General features: G+C 36.7%; 2 protein-coding genes, 1 non-coding gene and 1 pseudogene across 5 annotated transcripts; 3 read left to right on the plus strand and 1 right to left on the minus strand.

Annotated features, from left to right (window-relative positions):
• Positions 1 to 2,715: 2,715 nt before the first annotated feature.
• Positions 2,716 to 8,203, plus strand: LOC112699897 (eukaryotic translation initiation factor). Its single transcript, XM_025751742.2, has 9 exons — positions 2,716 to 3,254; positions 4,109 to 4,180; positions 4,635 to 4,736; positions 5,046 to 5,258; positions 5,355 to 5,452; positions 5,818 to 5,905; positions 5,991 to 6,341; positions 6,441 to 6,686; positions 6,766 to 8,203. The coding sequence occupies exons 1-9, from the start codon at positions 3,054 to 3,056 to the stop codon at positions 7,798 to 7,800; spliced, it is 2,406 nt and encodes an 801-aa protein (XP_025607527.1). The 5' UTR covers positions 2,716 to 3,053; the 3' UTR covers positions 7,801 to 8,203.
• LOC112714738 (small nucleolar RNA snoR103) lies at positions 3,774 to 3,878 on the plus strand. The gene has a single exon (XR_003159342.1). It is a non-coding gene; the product is annotated as a small nucleolar RNA snoR103 (small nucleolar RNA).
• A 3,206-nt stretch (positions 8,204 to 11,409) lies between the features above and the next one.
• On the plus strand, positions 11,410 to 14,475 carry LOC112699913 (protein MULTIPOLAR SPINDLE 1). 3 transcript variants are annotated; one of them, XM_029287498.2, is made up of 10 exons: positions 11,410 to 11,654; positions 11,742 to 11,799; positions 11,872 to 12,018; positions 12,107 to 12,172; positions 12,318 to 12,388; positions 12,486 to 12,540; positions 13,030 to 13,143; positions 13,274 to 13,453; positions 13,614 to 13,684; positions 14,023 to 14,475. In XM_029287498.2, exons 1-9 carry the CDS (start codon positions 11,514 to 11,516, stop codon positions 13,652 to 13,654), a joined length of 873 nt encoding a protein of 290 aa, XP_029143331.1. In that variant the 5' UTR covers positions 11,410 to 11,513; the 3' UTR covers positions 13,655 to 13,684; positions 14,023 to 14,475. The 3 variants fall into 3 exon arrangements, with proteins under 3 accessions (XP_029143331.1, XP_025607531.1, XP_025607529.1); XM_025751746.3 differs by having other exon boundaries at positions 11,419 to 11,654; positions 12,107 to 12,151; positions 13,274 to 13,466; XM_025751744.2 differs by having other exon boundaries at positions 11,421 to 11,654; positions 13,274 to 13,466.
• Positions 14,476 to 16,466: 1,991 nt separating this feature from the next.
• LOC112699959 (F-box protein SKIP1-like) lies at positions 16,467 to 18,009 on the minus strand (annotated as a pseudogene).
• Positions 18,010 to 19,090: the final 1,081 nt, after the last annotated feature.

Here is a 19,090-nt window from a genome sequence, read left to right on the forward strand (position 1 = left end):
CGCTGCTACTGCCACCGATGAAGTCACTTCTGTTGTCTCCGACGCCTACAAAGCTGCTGCTGTCGTTGCTGACTCCGGTACATCTTTGTCGTGGTCACTGACTTCATTTATGTCGTTCCTTCCACTATTAGCCACCGCCTTCATTTCTGTTTTCTCCAATGTTGCCTCACGCTGTCTTTGAGCCCACCTCCCCCCTAAAAAAACCAGAATTCCTCCAATCTCCTATTGTTTCTGCTTCCTCCATTTCCCACTTTCATCTAATTTCAAAATCGAATTCCATGTTTTCATTCGCTAATTGTGATATTAATTTTTGATTGGCTGCAAAATCTTCTAGTATCGCTTATCTTTTTAGATTTGCACAATTAGGGTATCTAAAGGCAATTTTTTTAGGAATTTTTCATTTCTTTTATTTTAGAAGAAGGTGGGTTCGGAAGAGTTATTCCCAGTTAAGCGTTGAAGAATCGAAACTGACAAGATGGAGAGACAAGGATCCATAAGAGGTAGGATAAGAATGCCGTTTTTATCCGTTAACAACTACACGAATGAATAGAGGCAGCTTCAATGAACATATATCTCTAATGGAGAGTGAGTTAGGATTGTGAATAGAGGTGCATATCTCTATTGGAGCTTGTGAACAATGGAGACAATGTTCTTGTGTTTTTCTTGTTTTGCTTGTTAGTTAGAGATTTCTAAAGATAGTTGGCTTGTATCCATGTTTACAAGGTACGAGAAAAACACAGGAGGAGAAATGATAGGAAAGAAGAAGAGAATTAGATTTTGAGAATGAGTGATTCGTAAAGAGTAAACTATGGGTATAATGGTAAATTTACTATTTTTTAACAATTTTTGTAATGTTTGCCGTCAAGAGGACCTAATTAAAAGAAAAATTGGTTCAAGGACCCAATTGAAAGAAAAAAAAGTATAAAGAGACAAGTCTTTTATAATAGTGATCATAATAGTAAGAGATAAGTCTTTTTTAATATAAATTAAACTGTTCTTAATTATAGGATTATTAAAAGGGACATTAATAATTCGGATAGACCAATATATATGTAATGATTTTCATTGGATGAAGATTGATATATCTTATTTATTAAAAATTATATATAGATGGTGCATATAGAGATTTGACTATTGAATTAATTCACTTTGAGAATTCCTAATAGTTATAGTTATCGCATTTATCAATAAAATATTTTCAAGATGAATATAAAAATAGAATTTTCTTTGACTTGCAACTGTCATAGTAATTAAAAATGTATTTATCATACTTTGATTATGGACACCTAATGTCCTATGATGCTAGTCGAATAGATATTGGATATGATTTAAATACTTGTAGAATTAATGATTAATTAATAAGAAATCCGTTAACTATCGATAAAGAGTTTGATCTTTATGATTATACTTTGTAGGGGTGTTCATCAGTCGGGTGAAACTGAATTTCTGCCCCAGATTCAGTCATAAACCCGATGAAACCTAAATATTTTCGGGCCACAACTATATCGAGTCCAAATTAAATGAAAATCGGGTCTTTAAAGCTTTAACAATAATTTGTAAAGAAACTTATTTATGATGCACTTATTTATAAAGAAGAAACTTATTACCAAAAAGTTAATATCTATATTTGAACTTGAATTTGTCCATTAATTCTAATTTGATGGTTCTTTGACCTATTTTCTAATTCAACAAGTGTGATTAAAAATAAAACAATAAACTTATAATTAATATAATATAATATTAAAATTAATTTAAAACATATATATCTTTTTAGTTCTCTTAGGGTGCACATGGGTCGGATAAAAGTGGGGTTCGCCTTGACCCACCATAGTCCGAAATAATGACCGGGTCTATTTTTGAGACGCTTACCCGACCCTAGACCCGGTAAAATAACACTAAATTAGCCTTTAAAATGTTCGGGACTGGGTCAGGTCTTCGGATCGGATCGAGCCATGTACACTCCTAATATTTTGTTCTTATTGAATTTTTAGTAAAGTTATATTACTTCATACTATCGGATCTGACACAAAAAAAACGGATTATTAAAGAACGTTGATAGACGCCAATTTTAATTAGTAAATTTAATTTGACCAATTTACTACTTGCTTAGTGTTAAACTTCACACTTACATACTAACGAGTATTATAATATTTGCTAAAAAATAATTTAATCAATAAATATATTAATTTAAATAGAATATGATAATTAAAAATATTAAATGAGAATAAAAAATAATTAATTATTTTATTTTAAAATAATATCTAAATTTGAATGAAATTTTAATTGATTATATTTAAAATTGAATCATGATATGATATAATTTATAAGATTTTATTTTAAAATAAGAAAAGATAAGAGTCAGATTTAAAATTAGATTGAAATCTTATAACAAATAACAAATCTCAATGGAAGGTAGGTGGATCAAGATTACTGTTATTGAAAAAAAAAGCAATCACTATTGTGGGCCGTATCTTGACCACCCGGCCCACTCCCACTTACTCTTCGACACCTCTATAATACGTAGTATATACGTTTAGCCTATTGGAACTATACGGTATGCGGTACATATAAATGAGCAAGACGCCAAATCCAAACCCTAAGGAGGCCGTAACTTCAATTTCCGTTTATCTTTTATCTTGTATCTTTATTAACCTAATTTCAAAGTATTTTCCCAAAATTGAAATCTTAAAATAATTATAAAATCGATTTTGACATACGGTACGCTATACGTTTGTACGCACGCTCACTCGTAATAAGGGTTTTTTGTCACCCCTTCGTTCTTTCTTTCCTTCTCTCTCACGCTCTCACGCAGTTCTCTCTTCTCTTCTCACTCCGCAGAAGAGAGAGAAATATCCCAACACACTCCCAATCCCAATCTCTATCTATCCTTCTTCATCCCTAACCTTTCCTTCCTCTCTCTCTCTTCCTCTCTATCTCGTAAAGTTCTCCTTTTTGGTTCTTTTGAGCCCTCAGATTCGCTCGTCGAATCTATCGTCTCTTTTTTTATTCATCTGACGGCGGAGATTTCATCTCGAAGCGAGAGATCCTGAGGTATGCAGCAAGGTGATCAGACGGTGATTAGCTTGAGGCCTGGTGGTGGTCGAGGCGGCGGCTCCGGCGGTGGTAGCAGGTTCCTTGCTCCTCGATTCGACTCCTCCTCTTCTGCTTCCTCCACGACTTCTGCCTCCCTTGCCTTCGGCGATCTTCCTCTCCTCCGCCCCCATGGCGGCGCTTCTTCAGCGTTCTCCATCAAGGTATAAATTCCAATCGTTAACTGTTTCCCCTGGATCTACCTTTTCGGTCGCTTTCACCTCTTCATTCTGCAGGCTTTCCATTAAAGTTTAACTCTTTCTTCATTTATTTACTTTTTCCGAAACAAATTTGATTGCTTTGTTTTTTTCCTCTCGTGTTTCCGTTGTGACATTGAATGTGTCTTGTCATGGTGCTGGAAGGATTATTTGGATATTTGTTTCCAATACGTTATTTCAGATTCTATTTCTTGTTCACTTTTTGGATCCTGTGTTAATTAGGTTGATATCAATGTTCAAGTTGCTTTCTTTTTTTGTGTGTTGAGGTTTGGATTGTGAAAATAATATTCTTTAATTTGTGTGACAACATCATCCGGTGCAATACCATAGAGAGCTCTGCAGAGAACTAAAACAGTGAAGAACTAAACAAATTCAGTTTTACTGCGATTTTTCAGTGTATAGCAGCTAGGGACTTGGCCATTTAGGGCAACATGAGTTGTTGAATGTCCTAATTCTTGGTGGGCCACTAAATATGTGTACCTGCTGTAAATATGGACTAAAAGTAAATTGTGGGCTTTTAGGTGGGTTTGACTAAGTTTCAAATTGTCCATAAAGGACCCACGTACATGGAATTTACTAGGCGATTTTGGTTTATGCTGCACCATTTTGTATATTGTGAATAGAATGTTATTATGATATTTTCACTGTGATATACATGTATAGAACTTGGTGTCATTTAATTTTGATTATATGTTTTGATACCTCCTCTTGTTGTGTTCCTGTGAGTTATATGATTGACTGTTTTTTATATAACCATGTACTGTGGTAGACGCTTTTAATCCAAATGCTCTGTTTTATAGGCTGGAGATTCACGATTTGAGGGTCGCGAGCGGGTGCGTTATACCAGGGATCAGCTTTTACAGCTCCGAGAGGTAATTGACATATTTTTTTCTGATTAAGTACTGTGTTGAGTTTTGTGCTTTAAAATTAATAATAGCCATCTTACAATATTGTTGTTGCTTATTGGCAAAATATTGTGTCTGATCAACATTATCTGACAACACTGATCACTGGTGGTTGGATTGGTCTCTTACATTTTTTTTTTCATTCTCTTTTTGTGGATAAATTTCCTGGTGTGTTGTTCTATGATCTCTTATTAATTTACTTATACCTTTTGACTAAATTAATAATTAACAGCTGTCGTTTTTTTTTTTTTTGGTGGAAATCTCTTGCTGAATACATACCTGCCTTTTGTCATTGCATAATTTGTCTATTTGCTCTAATGATACTGTTGAAATGGCAGCATAATTCAGTTTTTGTGCGACTTGTATATCTTTTGTCATATAACTTATATTTGTGTGCTAACATCTGTCTGATTACTTGTAGGCTGTTCAAATCCCTGATGATATTTTGAAGATCAAACAAGATATTGAAGCTGAACTTTTTGGTGAGGATCAAAATCAAAGTTGGGGACGCTCAGAGAACAACGTGAGTGCTTTTTTTGTTTTCTATTTGTGTGTAACTTTCTGAGGTTCCAATCCTCTTTCATCCTCTCTGATAAATTGATGGATGAAGTTAGCTCGGTTTTAGTTATTGTTGGTGATGAATATACTGATACAATATGTAGATTTATGAATGAATTTGAAAAAAAAAAACTCATGTGCATCACAAGTGCTATTTTTATTCTTTAAACTGCTGCTGTAAATGTATCATGTTAAGATATATGATTTTATTTTGGATCATTTTCAATATACTAGTTTCTAATATGTTTAATAAGGCCTGAATTATCTTCTGCAGCCTCCACCTCAATTTCAAAATAGATACTCTGAACCTGACAATCGTGACTGGCGTGGCCGGTCTGGGCAGCCTCCTCCTGCAAATGCCGATGAGAGGTCCTGGGATAATCTCAGGGACAGGGAGAATAGGGAGTTTGGCAATACTAGTCAGGTTAATCGTCAAGACCAACTGAATTCTCAGTTTGCAAGGGCACACATCTCATCTAACCAAGTGGTAATATAAAAAGACACAAGTGCTTGAAGCCTTATCCTTTATTCCTTGACCAATTGTATTGTATAATTAATTTTTTTAATCTTTGTATTAATTTAGGGAGGACCTTCTCCTACTCTGGTCAAGGCTGAGGTGCCATGGTCCGCTAGAAGGGGAAGTCTCTCTGAAAAGGATCGTGTCCTGAAGACTGTTAAAGGGTAACATATTTTTATCATCTTAATATTTATTGATATTTGAGTGGGTATCCATTGACGTTAACCCGATGTAGATTTTTTAATTGCGGTGTATGCATTACCGTTAAATTCCACACCTTAGTAATAGTAATTTGAACCAAGGAACAATTTGAGGGATAATCATCATATATTAAATGTGAAACAAATCATGTTTGATGTTTGTTAGTTGTGATAATTTTATTTACTTATTTCCTGCTTAAACTATAGAATTAGCTTCTAAGTATCGTTATCTTTTCTATTTTTAATTTAATCACTTACACAAACTTTGTTTGGAGTTCAGAATGTGTGGCTTGTGCTACTACTTACTAATGTTGTTAACTGTTTCACAGAATACTAAATAAGTTGACTCCTGAGAAATTTGATCTTCTAAAGGGTCAGTTGATTGATGCAGGCATAACATCAGCTGACATACTCAAGGTGTTTTTTTAATTATTTTTAATTTTGCTGTTGTAATAACATTTTATGTTTACTTGTTCCTAATTAACTTTGTTTGTAAATGCAGGGGGTCATTTCGCTTATATTTGATAAGGCAGTGCTAGAGCCAACATTTTGCCCCATGTATGCTCAGCTCTGTTCTGATCTTAATGAAAAGCTGCCTCCTTTCCCATCAGATGAACCTGGTGGGAAAGAAATCACTTTTAAGCGAGTACTCTTGAATATCTGCCAGGAGGCGTTTGAAGGTGCAGATAAGCTGAGGGAAGAACTTAGGCAAATGACTGCTCCTGATCAAGAGATGGAGCGCCGTGACAAGGAGAGACTTGTCAAGCTTCGTACCCTTGGAAACATCCGCTTAATTGGAGAGCTGCTGAAGCAAAAAATGGTTCCAGAAAAGATTGTCCATCACATTGTTCAGGTTCTAGCATGACTTGAGACTTCACTGATGTAATATTATTTCTTGTTTTGGGGTGTAATATCAAGTTTTGTTTGATTGGTTAACTGTTATTTGGAACAGGAGCTTCTAGGACCTCCTGACAGCAAGATCTGTCCAGCTGAGGAAAATGTTGAAGCTATATGTCAATTTTTCAACACCATTGGTAAGCAGCTCGATGAAAGTCCAAAATCACGGCGGATAAATGATATTTACTTCAACCGGTTGAAAGAGTTGAGCACAAACTCCCAACTTGCACCACGTCTGAGGTTCATGGTTCGCGACGTTCTAGATTTGCGTTCTAATAATTGGGTTCCAAGACGTGAAGAGGTAAATTTAAACAACTTGTTGTATATACATGCCTTAACTTTTGAAGGCACATATTAAGCATCGATGTTTACTTGTGTAGGTGAAAGCTAAGACCATCACTGAAATTCATTCCGAGGCCGAAAAGAATCTTGGTCTGCGCCCAGGTGCTACTGCAAGTATCAGAAATCCCCGTGGTGTAGTTTCTGGTGTTCCTGGAAATACCAACCCTGGGGGCTTCCCCATTGCCCGACCTGGCACTGGGGGCTTGATGCCTGGGATGCCTGGGACAAGGAAGATGCCTGGGATGCCTGGAATTGATAATGATAATTGGGAGATGCCTAGGACTAGATCAATTCCAAGAGGTGACATTTCAGGTGCTCAAACTGCAGGACGTGGCCAGTCTCCTATGTTTTCCAAGTCATCAACCCTGAGCTCTAAGTATCTACCTCAAGGAAGTGCTGGTCTTATGAGAAATAGTGCCTTAGTGCATGGAGGGGGTGGACCTCCTGCTCGTCCATCAAATTATGGTTTTGGTTCTGAGCCTGCACCTCAGGTCGCTTCACCTGTTAAAGCCGCTCCTCCCGCCGTGTCCTCTGAGAAAGCACAGGCTCCAGTTGTAAAATCGGATACTGCTGATCTTCACCGGAAAACAGTGTCTCTTCTGGAAGAATATTTCAGTGTTCGCCTCTTGGACGAGGCACTGCAGTGTGTGGAGGAACTAAAATCACCTGCTTACCACCCAGAGTTTGTCAAGGAAGCCATTTCTCTTGCTCTGGATAAAAGCCCACCCTGCGTTGAACCTGTTGCCAATCTTATCGAGTATCTTTTGATGAAGAAGATCCTTGTGCCTAGAGACATAGGAACTGGTTGCTTGTTATTTGGTTCAATGATTGATGATATTGGCATAGACTTGCCTAAAGCACCAAACAATTTTGGGGAGATAATAGGAAGACTGATTTTGGCTGGAGGTTTGGACTTTAAGGTGGTGAGGGAGGTACTTAAGAAGGTGGAAGACGACCGGTTCCAGAAAGTAATATTCGACAGCGCTATGCATGTCATCAGCTCTGCATCCGGGCAAGCAGTGTTAGAATCACAAGCGTCGGATATTGACGCATGCCGGGGACTGTTCCAGTGAAACCTGATGGGGATTATGCATGACCAAATTGTGTATCTGGACGAACATCTCTTCCCTGTTTCACTACTTTCAAGTTCCCAACCCTTTTTACGCTCACACTTGAGTTAAAGAGCATTTGTATTGCACTATGTTATAAAAGTGGAGTTTCAATTATCAGGTATTTTCCATCAAGTTGTATAATTTTGATTTTGGTCTTTTTGGGGATGTCGTAGAGGTGTTTATTTGTTGAGGGAACAGTCAAAACCATAAATTCTACGGATTTTGTTTCTCCTAGAGAAAATGGCCCATTACAGGGTCCAAATGTTTTTTGTATTTCATTAGTTTCCATTTTATTTTTAATTTTCTTTACAAGAGTAATTGTTAAACTCGTCAGTTCATAAATATCATTGTCGTTATTTCCTCCTGCCATCCTTGTAATTTTTCATAATTGTTTTCTTCCCAAATAAATTATAACGTGTTTATTTCGTTCCTATATACGGCCTTAATTTCCTGAGGCCTAAAACAATATCAATAACAATCAATAATATTTAAGCTTTGATATGATATCAAACCAGAAAATCGTTTGCCAAATTATATTATTTTTGTAAGCAAGTTTAACTAAGTAAGTTGATAGTTGATACAAGTCCAATAAAAAAGGCGCAAGTATGCATCATTCTTTTTCTTGTTTTAATTCTTGTTTTCATTCTTTTTCTTGTTTTAATTCTTGTTTTAAGATGACGACGACAATCACGATGACGACGACGTTGTTGAAGAAGCGCAAAGAAGCTCGAAGGAAAATTTATTGAGGATTTGATCTGTAAAATTGCTTAGAATTGAATTGCTTATATATACAAGAAAATACTCGCATGAGAAAAATGTTTATTATAAGAAATGAAAGTATCTAATAATAATAATAATAATAATAATAATAATAATAATAATAATAAGAAGAAGAAGAAGAAGAAGAGTAAAGGACAAATATGTTTCTAACTTTTTTTTTTTCGCGGACATTTTCGTCCTCAAGGAAGGGAAAATACATTCAAGTCCCTCACCTCCGAAAAACGTGGACATTTATGTCCTTCCGTTGAATTCAGGCGTTTGGACGGGACGGAAAAATCTGACCTAGCAGAGGTGGCGCTGATCTGGCCGTTATGGAGGCCACGTGGCAGGGAGCATTTCGAAACAGGACATATAAGTCCCTGGAGACAAAAACGACGCCGTTTTTGTAATCTCCCCCAATCCTGTTTCAAATTTCTCTGCCTTTTCTTCTTCCTTCGTCCTTTTTTCCTTCCAATCTTCTTCCTCGGCCCCTGCCTCCATCACTGCTGCACAGCGGCGCCTCCGTCAGCCACCATCAACGCCAGCGACCTCCTCCTTCCTCTCTTTTCGCGTCTTCTTCCCTTTCTCACTCCCTTACTCCCATTAGTCTCTCTCTCTTCTCACCCTCCTTCCATCCACCGTTCGTCCGCAACAACCTTCTCGGCGACCCACTGCCGCCCCGCCGCCGCCTCTCTACCGGCGGACCACCGTCGCTACTAGGGCCCAACCATCATTTTCTCTCTCTCTCATTATCACCCCTGTGCTTTCCAGGTCTTTTTTCTCTCTATTTAATTCACTCTGTTATTGCAATTAGTTAATTAATATTGTTTAGTTAGTTTTGTTTAGCTAATTTCAATTAGGTTAGATTAGTTAGTTACATTAGGTTGTTAGAGAATCTGACATGGATAGTGGATTAGGTCTTGCTTGCTTAATGCTGCTGTCTGTGCAATCACTGTTTGTAGTTCATTATATTTAGTTTGTTCAATTGTTCTTGAGTTGTTAGGATCAGGGTTGGTTAATGAAAATTGTTTAGATTGATGTTTTACATTGTTGCTGTGTAAATTCTCATTGACTATTTTGGTTAACAATGAACTCTTATGTGCTCATTTTGCTGTCTGATGCCACATCTTTGTTTTAAAATGGACTAATTCTTTTGATTCAATGATGCACTTTTGTTAGGTTTTATGTAGCTTACTTTTGATATAATTGTTGAACTCGATGAGAATTGCTTCTTGAATCTAGTGCTTTTGTTCTTACTTAGTGATGTTGAGTTCTTAATGCATATTGAACTTCAATTTTGATTCAATGAGACTTGATTATTTGATCTACACTCTCTACCTATAATTGACTGTTGAATTCATTGTTTGTTTGACTTTTGAAATTGTACTATGTACTACTAAGATGCTGCCGAATTTTAGAAAAGTTTTGTTTTCAAAACTCAATCTTCACTTTGATTAATTGACATGGTATGCACGCTTTTCGCTTTGAATGTTGCCAAGGCCAATTAATCACTACCTTGGCTTGTCATTTCTCTATTTAGTTGAGATTTTCTATTCTTATATTTCACTAAGCTGCTTCATATTCCTTATTTCCACTCATCTTTGAAGAGTGTTTGTGTGATGCTTTGATGTTTAATGTGTACTTCTTCATTCAATCTCTTTTTGCAATGTGAATTACATGAATGGCCACATGTATATTTAAATTTTTACTTGAGATTTATCAACTTCAGTTTTTCTGTCAATGTGCATCACTCATTCTTCATTCAATTCCACCGCTGTATAGTTTTGAATGGTTGAATTGTATGAGTATGAATTGTGTAGAGGTCCTGCTTGTGAGATGCTTGTGACCTGCCAAAGAAAAAAAATCAACTGGGAAAGGGAAACAACCAGCTAAGGAGAGCGCTGGTCTCTTCTCTGATCCCGATATGGGAGTCCCGATAGAAGACGCATCTAACTTCCCGATATCTGAGGGACAGCCTACTATTACAGCACCATAGCCTCCTACCTCATTACCAGCTGCACCACCTTCCGGTTTTCAGGGTCTCATGACTCAAGAGTTAGGGCTCAAGCTTATGGCCCGACTAGACAAGTTGGAGCGTCGTATGGATCAACGTTACAGGAACATCAAGTGCCAAGACAGAGAATGAGATGACATGCTGGATGAGATGGATACTCTTAAGGATCGTTCACAGGATCAACAGCTACTCAAAAGAGAGGAAGGAAAAGGTTGCCGGCGTTGATGGTGGCTGACGGAGGCGCGGTTGTGCAGCGGTAATCGAGGCAGGGACCGAGGAAGAAGAATGGAAGGAAAAAAAGACTGAAGGAAAAAGAAAAGGGCAGAGAAATTTAAAAGATTGGGAGAGGTTACAAAAACAGCGTCGTTTTTTCTTTCCAAAAACTTATATGTCCTGTTTCGAAATGCTCCCTGCCACGTGGCCTTCGTAACGGCCATGTCAGCGCCACCTCTATCAGCTCATACTTTTTCGTTCAATCCAAACGCCTGAGTTCAATGAAAGGATATAAATGTCCACTTATTTTAGGGGTGAGAGACTTGAATGTATTTTCCCTTCTTCGAAGACGAAAATGTCAGGCCAAAAGAAATATCAGGACGTATTTGTCCTTTTAATTTTCTTTCCAAAAACTTATATGTCCTGTTTCGAAATGCTCCCTGCTACGTGGCTTTCGTAACGGCCATGTCAGCGCCACCTCTGTCAGCTCATACTTTTTCGTTCAATCCAAACGCCTGAGTTCAATGAAAGGATATAAATGTCCACTTATTTTAGGAGTGAGAGACTTGAATGTATTTTCCCTTCTTCGAAGACGAAAATGTCAAGCCAAAAAAAATATCAGGACGTATTTGTCCTTTTAATTAGAGCATGTTGGACAATTACATTGAAGTGTTAAATACGAAAAAAAATGGAAATGGCAGAGAAGGAAGGCGGGAATGACGAATCGCTGAAGCTGGCGGTGGCGATATCGCTTCTCCGATCGAAGGTTCTGAATAACAATAACGAGCCTGGTGCGCCTTCTAATGACGCCCTTCGTTGGAAGCGAAAGGTTCGAAACGAATCACTACCTTCTTTTTCTTCTGAATCCGATGCGTTCTCCGTGTCTTTATTTCTATTTGTGTGTTTGGAATCTTAGGCCAAGGAAAGAAAGCAAGAGATCCTGAGGCTCAGAGAAGATCTCAACGAAGCTCTAGGTTCGATTTCCATCTTTCACATGTACACACGACGCGCTTACTGAAATTAGGAGCTTCTGGAATTTGATGTAGATGCTTCGCACTGCGATCTCTTCCCCGCTAGTGCTTCTTGTAAGTGCTATTTCTTCGACAATTTGGGACAGTTAAACCCTAATCAGCATGGAAGTGGCTCTGACGCCAGATTCAACGATGTTCTTCGCCGTAGATTTCTTAGACAAGGTTTCGCTATCATCATCACTTTCATCTTATTCGTTATGGCACCGTGATCTTCAATGAACCATTGGTCTTGAAAATCTGCTTTTTGTAGTGCGCTTTAAGGAAAGAAGGAGAAGAGTAGGTTCATCTTCTTCAAGTAAGCAGCGACTTACTTTAGGTACATTATTACATAGCAACACTCTAACAGCTTCTTGTTAAAGGCACATTTCATTATTTGTAACAAGAATGGTGTTACTTCCATATTGAGAATTTGAAAGCGAGTCGCACTAAATTTGTTTTCAATTTTGAAACTGAAACTACAGGTTTAACGGAGGAGGATGAAACAGAACAGCTTAAGGCCTCTGTTGACTTTCTTGTGGACCTTTGTGATTCTGTATCACCTGTCATAGTGCTTCACTTAACCATTTATTTTCAATGCATTTATTATTTACACAGAATGACAAATCTTTTCTTCCCGTTTTCTTTTTTAGGTGGATGATTCCAAGTTTGCAAACCTGGCACATCAAGCTGAAGAGTTTATATTGGGTATTCTGTGCTTTTCAATGTTTGTGTACAACTTGTTTTAATTAGATACTTATAATTTACGGCAAGCGTTTATAATTAAGTTCCTGTATGGGATCAATATTTTCTATTAGGTTGCTATTTTTAAAATTTTTCTTATACATAATTTGTGGCTTCCTGTGGGGTTTCATTTGTCTCCAAAAGGAAAGCCCAGTTCGTATTTTGTTTTACGAAATGCATCAAGTAAATGAATATTGGCTGTGAATGAATAGCTGTATGAGCCATATCAGTTAATTTCAGCTGTATTTGGCAATACTTCATGCAAGCCCGTACACTGGGCTAGTCTCCCACTCTTGCAAACTTCTGATTAGTGTCAAATTTTGACATCTTGAGCGCTTATTATGTTTCATTCAAATTTTTATGGCTTCATTTCGGATTATCATGTTACGAACTACCCACAATCCTGTATCCTTATTGTCCTCACTAAAGATTATTTTATGCCTTTTTCTGAAGTTACATTAAAGAATCTTCTATCTAATGGGAGGAACCTGGAACTTATCGAAGGAATTATCAACAGCCTAGTTACACGTTTGGTTAGGAAGATGTGTTTGCCCTTGTCGGAAAATGGTATCAGTACTTTTAGATTTGCTTACCCTTTTTTGCTAAACTTTTGTAGCTGTGTAATATCTTTAATTTTTCTTGCCTTGGTCATTTAATTGATTAGCATTTTGTTTTTTTTTTAAATAATTTAATCTAGGATCTCAACACTCAGATGCGAATGCACAGTATTGTATCCAGCATTTGATTCGTAAACTTGGAAGTGAGGGCTACATCGGCCAGCGGGCAATACTTTCAGTTTGTCAGAGAATTTTGGTGCTAGCCGATCGTTTGCTTTTCTCTGATCCGTTTGATGATGCCTTTCCTGATATGCATGAAAGTATGTTCTTAATGTAAGTTCTATGCAAATACATGTTAGCATTCTTGACTCGTAACCCTGAATTTCATTAACTATTACGAATAGTTCAATATAGGTTGAGCCCGAGGAAGTGTTTTTTAAGGCTAATGCATTTGTCTTCTTTTTTTTTTATGGATGACAGGATCCAACTCATCGAGTTCATGGTGTCAGATTACTTATTAGAGTGGTCAAAATCTGAAGATTTTGATAAAGGTACACCATAGTCTTACCTATGTTTATTATTAGCAGGGTTTTCTTATTCCTTTACTTCAATTGAAAACTTTATTTATTTTTTTCTTTTTGCAATAAATACACTATAATTTGAAAATTTAAAAATTTTAACTCTGCAATAAAATCTTTCTATATTAAAAGTCTTGACAAACGCCCTTAACAAAATTGTTATTATTATTCTACATAAAAAAATGATAATGTTCAAGTATTTTCCTACACATATTCTTCCCCTATGAAGTCTTGCTGATTGATTGTAATAAGAAGATAAACCAATTATAACAACTATAACTAACTAGTAACTATGACATTACACTTCACAGTGCTCCTTGAAGATTGGGTGTCATCAATTATCCAGGCAAAAAAAGCATTAGAACTTCTGGAAAGTAGAAATGGACTGTATGTACTCTATATGGACCGAGTAACCGGAGAATTGGCAAAACAATTTGGCAGGGCTTCTCTTCAGAAGCTTATTAAACAAGATATTTTCAATAGCTTGCTCCACTAACCATTGGTTCAATATAATGTTGTAATATGGTGATTGGTGACCCTGTTCGTGGTCCATATAGGAAAAGTTGTTATAGATGGAAAATGGAAGGAGTATGGTTCCTAAACATTGAATAAACTATACAAGCAAGCATTACTGGATCTGGATGGATTTTCATGTGTTAATGATCGGCATCTATCACTGTCATCTAGTCATTGTTTTCGCTACTTTTGGCCACTGTCTTTTTCTTCAATACAAAAGTTATAGTTGGTTGTATTTACAATTCAAACTTTTCCTTTTCTTTTGTTTACACTGCTTTTGCTTGCCTATGCCTTGTATTTCATACTTCTTTTTTTATCAATACGTGCACCGTCTATTAGTTGTTTTTGGTATTAGATACGTATTAGAAAACTCTGCTTCTTCAATATTGCTTTATTTAGATTTTCCGGACAAAGTTGGAATTTGCAGCTTTAACCTGATACATTGCTATTTTACGAATTTTTTATTTTAAATATTGGAGTGGTAGTGGTATTTTTTTAAAATGTGGATTGTTGAGGTGTTATACTCAAATGTGGAATTGTTTAACTAGAAAAGCAGAAATCGGACGGTCCGATTTATTAGAAGTACAGAAATCGGACGGTCTGTTTTGTAGAGGTACAGAAATCGGACCGTTCGATTTGTGAGAGGTATACAAATCGCGGTTCGATTTGTGTTAAAAAAATTAAAAATTTTGAGGTACAAAAATCGGACCCTCCGATTTGTGTACTTCCACAGTTTTAAAAAACACCAAAAGTTACAATGTTAAAGTATATCACTACTTCTACTTCCATAACAAAAAAAATTAGCCCTATTTTACCTGCATAAATTATAATAACCAAGTATCTCAAAAAAAAAAGGGTATTCACTCCATGTATATATATATTTGCACTGTATTGGAGCTTCTTGGCAAAAGGCACAGCTATGAGGCACACAAGAGGCATGCTTTGTGCTTGCTTCGTCGCTTTGGTGCTATTCTCACTGTGGCTACTAACTTCAGCAGATGAAATCAACCAGAAAGAAGCATCACTAAGTGCAGTTGTTTCACACGAGAGTCTAGTACCGACACACCACAACTTTTTATCTCAAAACAGAAAGTTTTCGCCTCGTCCTAGAAGAAGGGGTCCGCGTTCCTCAGCAATCAGAACTCGAATATCAATGTTGCAATACGGCTTCATTCTGTGCACATCTCTTTTGTTTGGCCCATTCCTCAATTTCATGTAGTAGTAGTAGTAGTGTCATCATTCATTTGTTTCCTCATTTATATTCTTCATGTGTTATCATAATTCCGTTCATTTCTTTTCTTTTCCTTTTCTTTGCTAGTTTATGCTATACATGTATTCATTTAATTTGGACCAAAATCTTGTCGACAAAAAGAATAAAAAATCTTAATCTAATCTTAATCTCTGCCAAAATTTAAAAGTCCACTAAGTAACCGAAAGGTTCCTCTTTATCCCTTTACTTTTTTTGCCACCAAACCGTGCCGTGCTAAAAGAATAAGTTGTCATCTCATGTTGCAGAGTTCACTACTATTCCCAGGAATGGTTTGTTTAATTAGGAATCTCATTCCTAAAGTTCAGAAACAGCCACTTGAGAACCTTTTCCTAAGCAGTATCGCTTGGTCCCTATAAATCCAAGTGCACCCTACATCAACAATGCAACTTAAATTTGCCTACTTAACAGAGATTATTATTAGTGATTTATTACCTTCAATCAAGTTCAAATATGAGCAAACCACTACTTTTATTTGTCTTTATTTTCCTCAACATCCTCAAGTATGGGAGCACATCTGATGCAGACACAGCTATGATCATCGAATCAAGCAAACTAGGCATTCAAAGAACATCACCAGTACAGCATGCTGTCCAAGAAACAAGTTCTTCGCGGTTCGGAAAGGCAGGAGGTTATACTTCTACGGTGCCAAAGACCACAAATCAGCCACGCAGTGGCCGGAGAAGTGCAAGCTGTTCAATCAAACCTCCATCCTTTTTCATGGCTGCACTCAATTATGTCATTTTGGGATTATTCCTCATTACTCGTTTCTTCTGAGACCCTAAACTTATTCTCCATTACATTGGTACCATTACTTAGGATTTAAGCCCCCACTTAATTCCAGTTAAGTCATACAATGTGTTCCTGCTGTTAGCTAGTGTATTATATTGTGAGCGAAGTTAACTTGTGAGAGAGAAATTAGAAAACTCATTCTATGAAGATGAAAGTTGAATATGTGAAAAAAAATTAGTATAAACAAGAACAACATTATTTGGTAATATATTATATCAATTTCAGACAATGTTCTTCTATATAATACATTAAAGAAAGCACATTACGGCGGGATACAATACAACCAATAATAGGAATTAAATAGACACAGATCATAATTCCTACAAGAAACATATGATAATAACTGCAGAAATTCCACTGGAACCAACCATAGATCAACAGAAATAAGATTGACTAAAAAAGTTAACCTTTTGTACTGATCTTCTTCGATGCTCAGATTCGGAAAACATCTGTTTGGAACCTCTCATCATACAATCTCCAATGCCCATACCTTTCAGTGTGAAAGACAGACCTGGGAATATAGAAATTTGGCTTTTTAATCTCTTTTAGGTGTGCCAAATTGGGCGTTGCATTCACAATGTCTCGACTGGTTAAGTTAGCGCACCCAGACAAATCCAAGAACTCAAGGTTTGAACACCTTTCACATATCAAACTAAGGCCTTTAGCTGATAATTTAGAGAACCTAATCTCCAGAGACTCTAGATGAGGCATAGAATTCGCAATGGCGGCAGCTTCTGATTCTCCATCTTGTGGACAAGCATTTAGATACTCATTCGGAACGATCCCAATGTGCTGAGAGGGATCAAGCCAATTCATGAGATTCCTCTTGAGAACCTTAAGATTGGGGCAATTTTTTCCAACCAACGCCAATGAAACATGGGATATTTCATAACAGTAGCTGACATCAAGCTCCCTAAGCTTTGGACACCTCAAAGCTATTCTAGAGATAGAGTCATCAGTAACATGAGGGCAGCTCCTGATCGACAACACCTCAAGATTTGGGCAACTGAAACGCAGTTCAATCATATTCAAAGCAGGCAAGCAGCAAGAACCAAGGTAAGGCTTCACATGTTGAACTAGAAACTTGAAACCACCATATAAGAAACTATTGAAAATAGTAAATTACAGCATGCCCAATTTCAAGTTTCCAACAATCAAATCATAAATCCACATGAAACAATTAAAAGCACGAAAATTTGAACCTCCAAATACAAAATAACGAGAAAACAGAAGTATGCATACGGTTACCATTATCCATGACTCTCCAAACGAAAAACAATTGAAGGAAATGGGAATCCAAATTGAGAGGCAAGTTCGCACCTTTCGGCGACCAAAGCGAGAGAGCGATCGGAGCAGTGACGAACGCGGATCTCGGTGAGAGATCCATGGCTCCATCGGACGACGGAAGAAAGCATGGAATCGATCTTACGCTCGAAATCAGGGGCCCACCAGATGGGAAGCTCGGGGGAGGGTCGAATTGGGGGTCGAGGTTGAAGATGGTGTGAAGAGAAGGGTCCTTGAAGGCGCGGAGCCATGACTTGCAGACAAGCATGGTGCCTCGCCATCGGTCCTGGATGGTGAGTCGGGAGAAGATGTTGGTGAGGCACTCGTGAGTCAACTCGGCCCAGTCTGGTCCTCCTGACTCGCTGCTTTGTTCTTCTGCGTCGGCTTCCATTGTCTCTCTCTCTGTCTTTCTCTTCCAGATATCTATGTTTATGGGCTAATTTTTTTTTATATTGTTTAAATATATGTGTAATACATTATTATTGGAAGATTGGGTGTTTTTTTTATATGGTGTTTTATTTAAATCGGACGGTCCGATTTGTTTGAAGAGAAAAATAAATTACAAATCGGAGGGTCCGATTTGTTTGGAGAAAAAAATAAATTACAAATCGGAGGGTCCGTTTTGTATTTTTTGTTTTTTTTATTTTTTAAAATAAAAATCGGACGGTCCGATTTCAACATTAAAAATTTTTTTTTTCGAATTCACAAATCAGACCGTCCGATTTGTGATTGTTTGTTTGAAAAAAAATTAAAACAAACAAATCGGTGCATTCGATTTGTACATCCCATACCAATGTGAAACACACTTCTGTTCACAGCTTCTTGTTATACACTTCTCTCTCTCCCACATAAAAAATAACAAGCGATGTTTATGGGGCAGTTCCTTTCTTTTGGATAACTGTTTTTTTAAAGATATATCTTTTATTGCATAAAAAAAATAAAATTTATACTCGAAGCACATTATATTAAGATAAAGGAATTTTTTTAACTAAAAATATTAAGGAAATATTATCTAATGGATAAAGGAAAGATTAAAAAATATATAGTAGGTCTTTAATTTTTTGTCTTGCGAACATTTTATTTTTGAAGATTAAAAAATATATTTAAGTCTTAAACTTCTTAAAAAATCGAATTTTTATTAAATAAGATCCGTTAAATTCAACAAAAAAATTTAACTTGACTTTTATTAAACTAACATAGTCATTACAGTATCTTACAGAAAGAGAGAGTTTTTAAAACATGACAAATTAGTCTTCTTTCTTTTAAAACAACGCCATTTTAAATAGTACCTCTCCCTTCCAAAGACTCGTCCCTTCTTATCACCACTATACATTGCTGCAACTTTCACAACCATTCTCCCACCTATGTTCTTGCTTGTTATTGTTACAAATTTTTAATTTTCTAAATTCAAAGATTTAAATAATGAATACCCTCAAGCGCCATCCCAAGAAGAAGAAAGATGGTGATACGTTGAGATAGTGGTGAAGGCAAATGAACATATGCCACCATCAAGAATAACA

This window comes from Arachis hypogaea, chromosome 1, assembly GCF_003086295.3.
Source record: "Arachis hypogaea cultivar Tifrunner chromosome 1, arahy.Tifrunner.gnm2.J5K5, whole genome shotgun sequence".
NCBI lineage: Eukaryota > Viridiplantae > Streptophyta > Magnoliopsida > Fabales > Fabaceae > Arachis > Arachis hypogaea.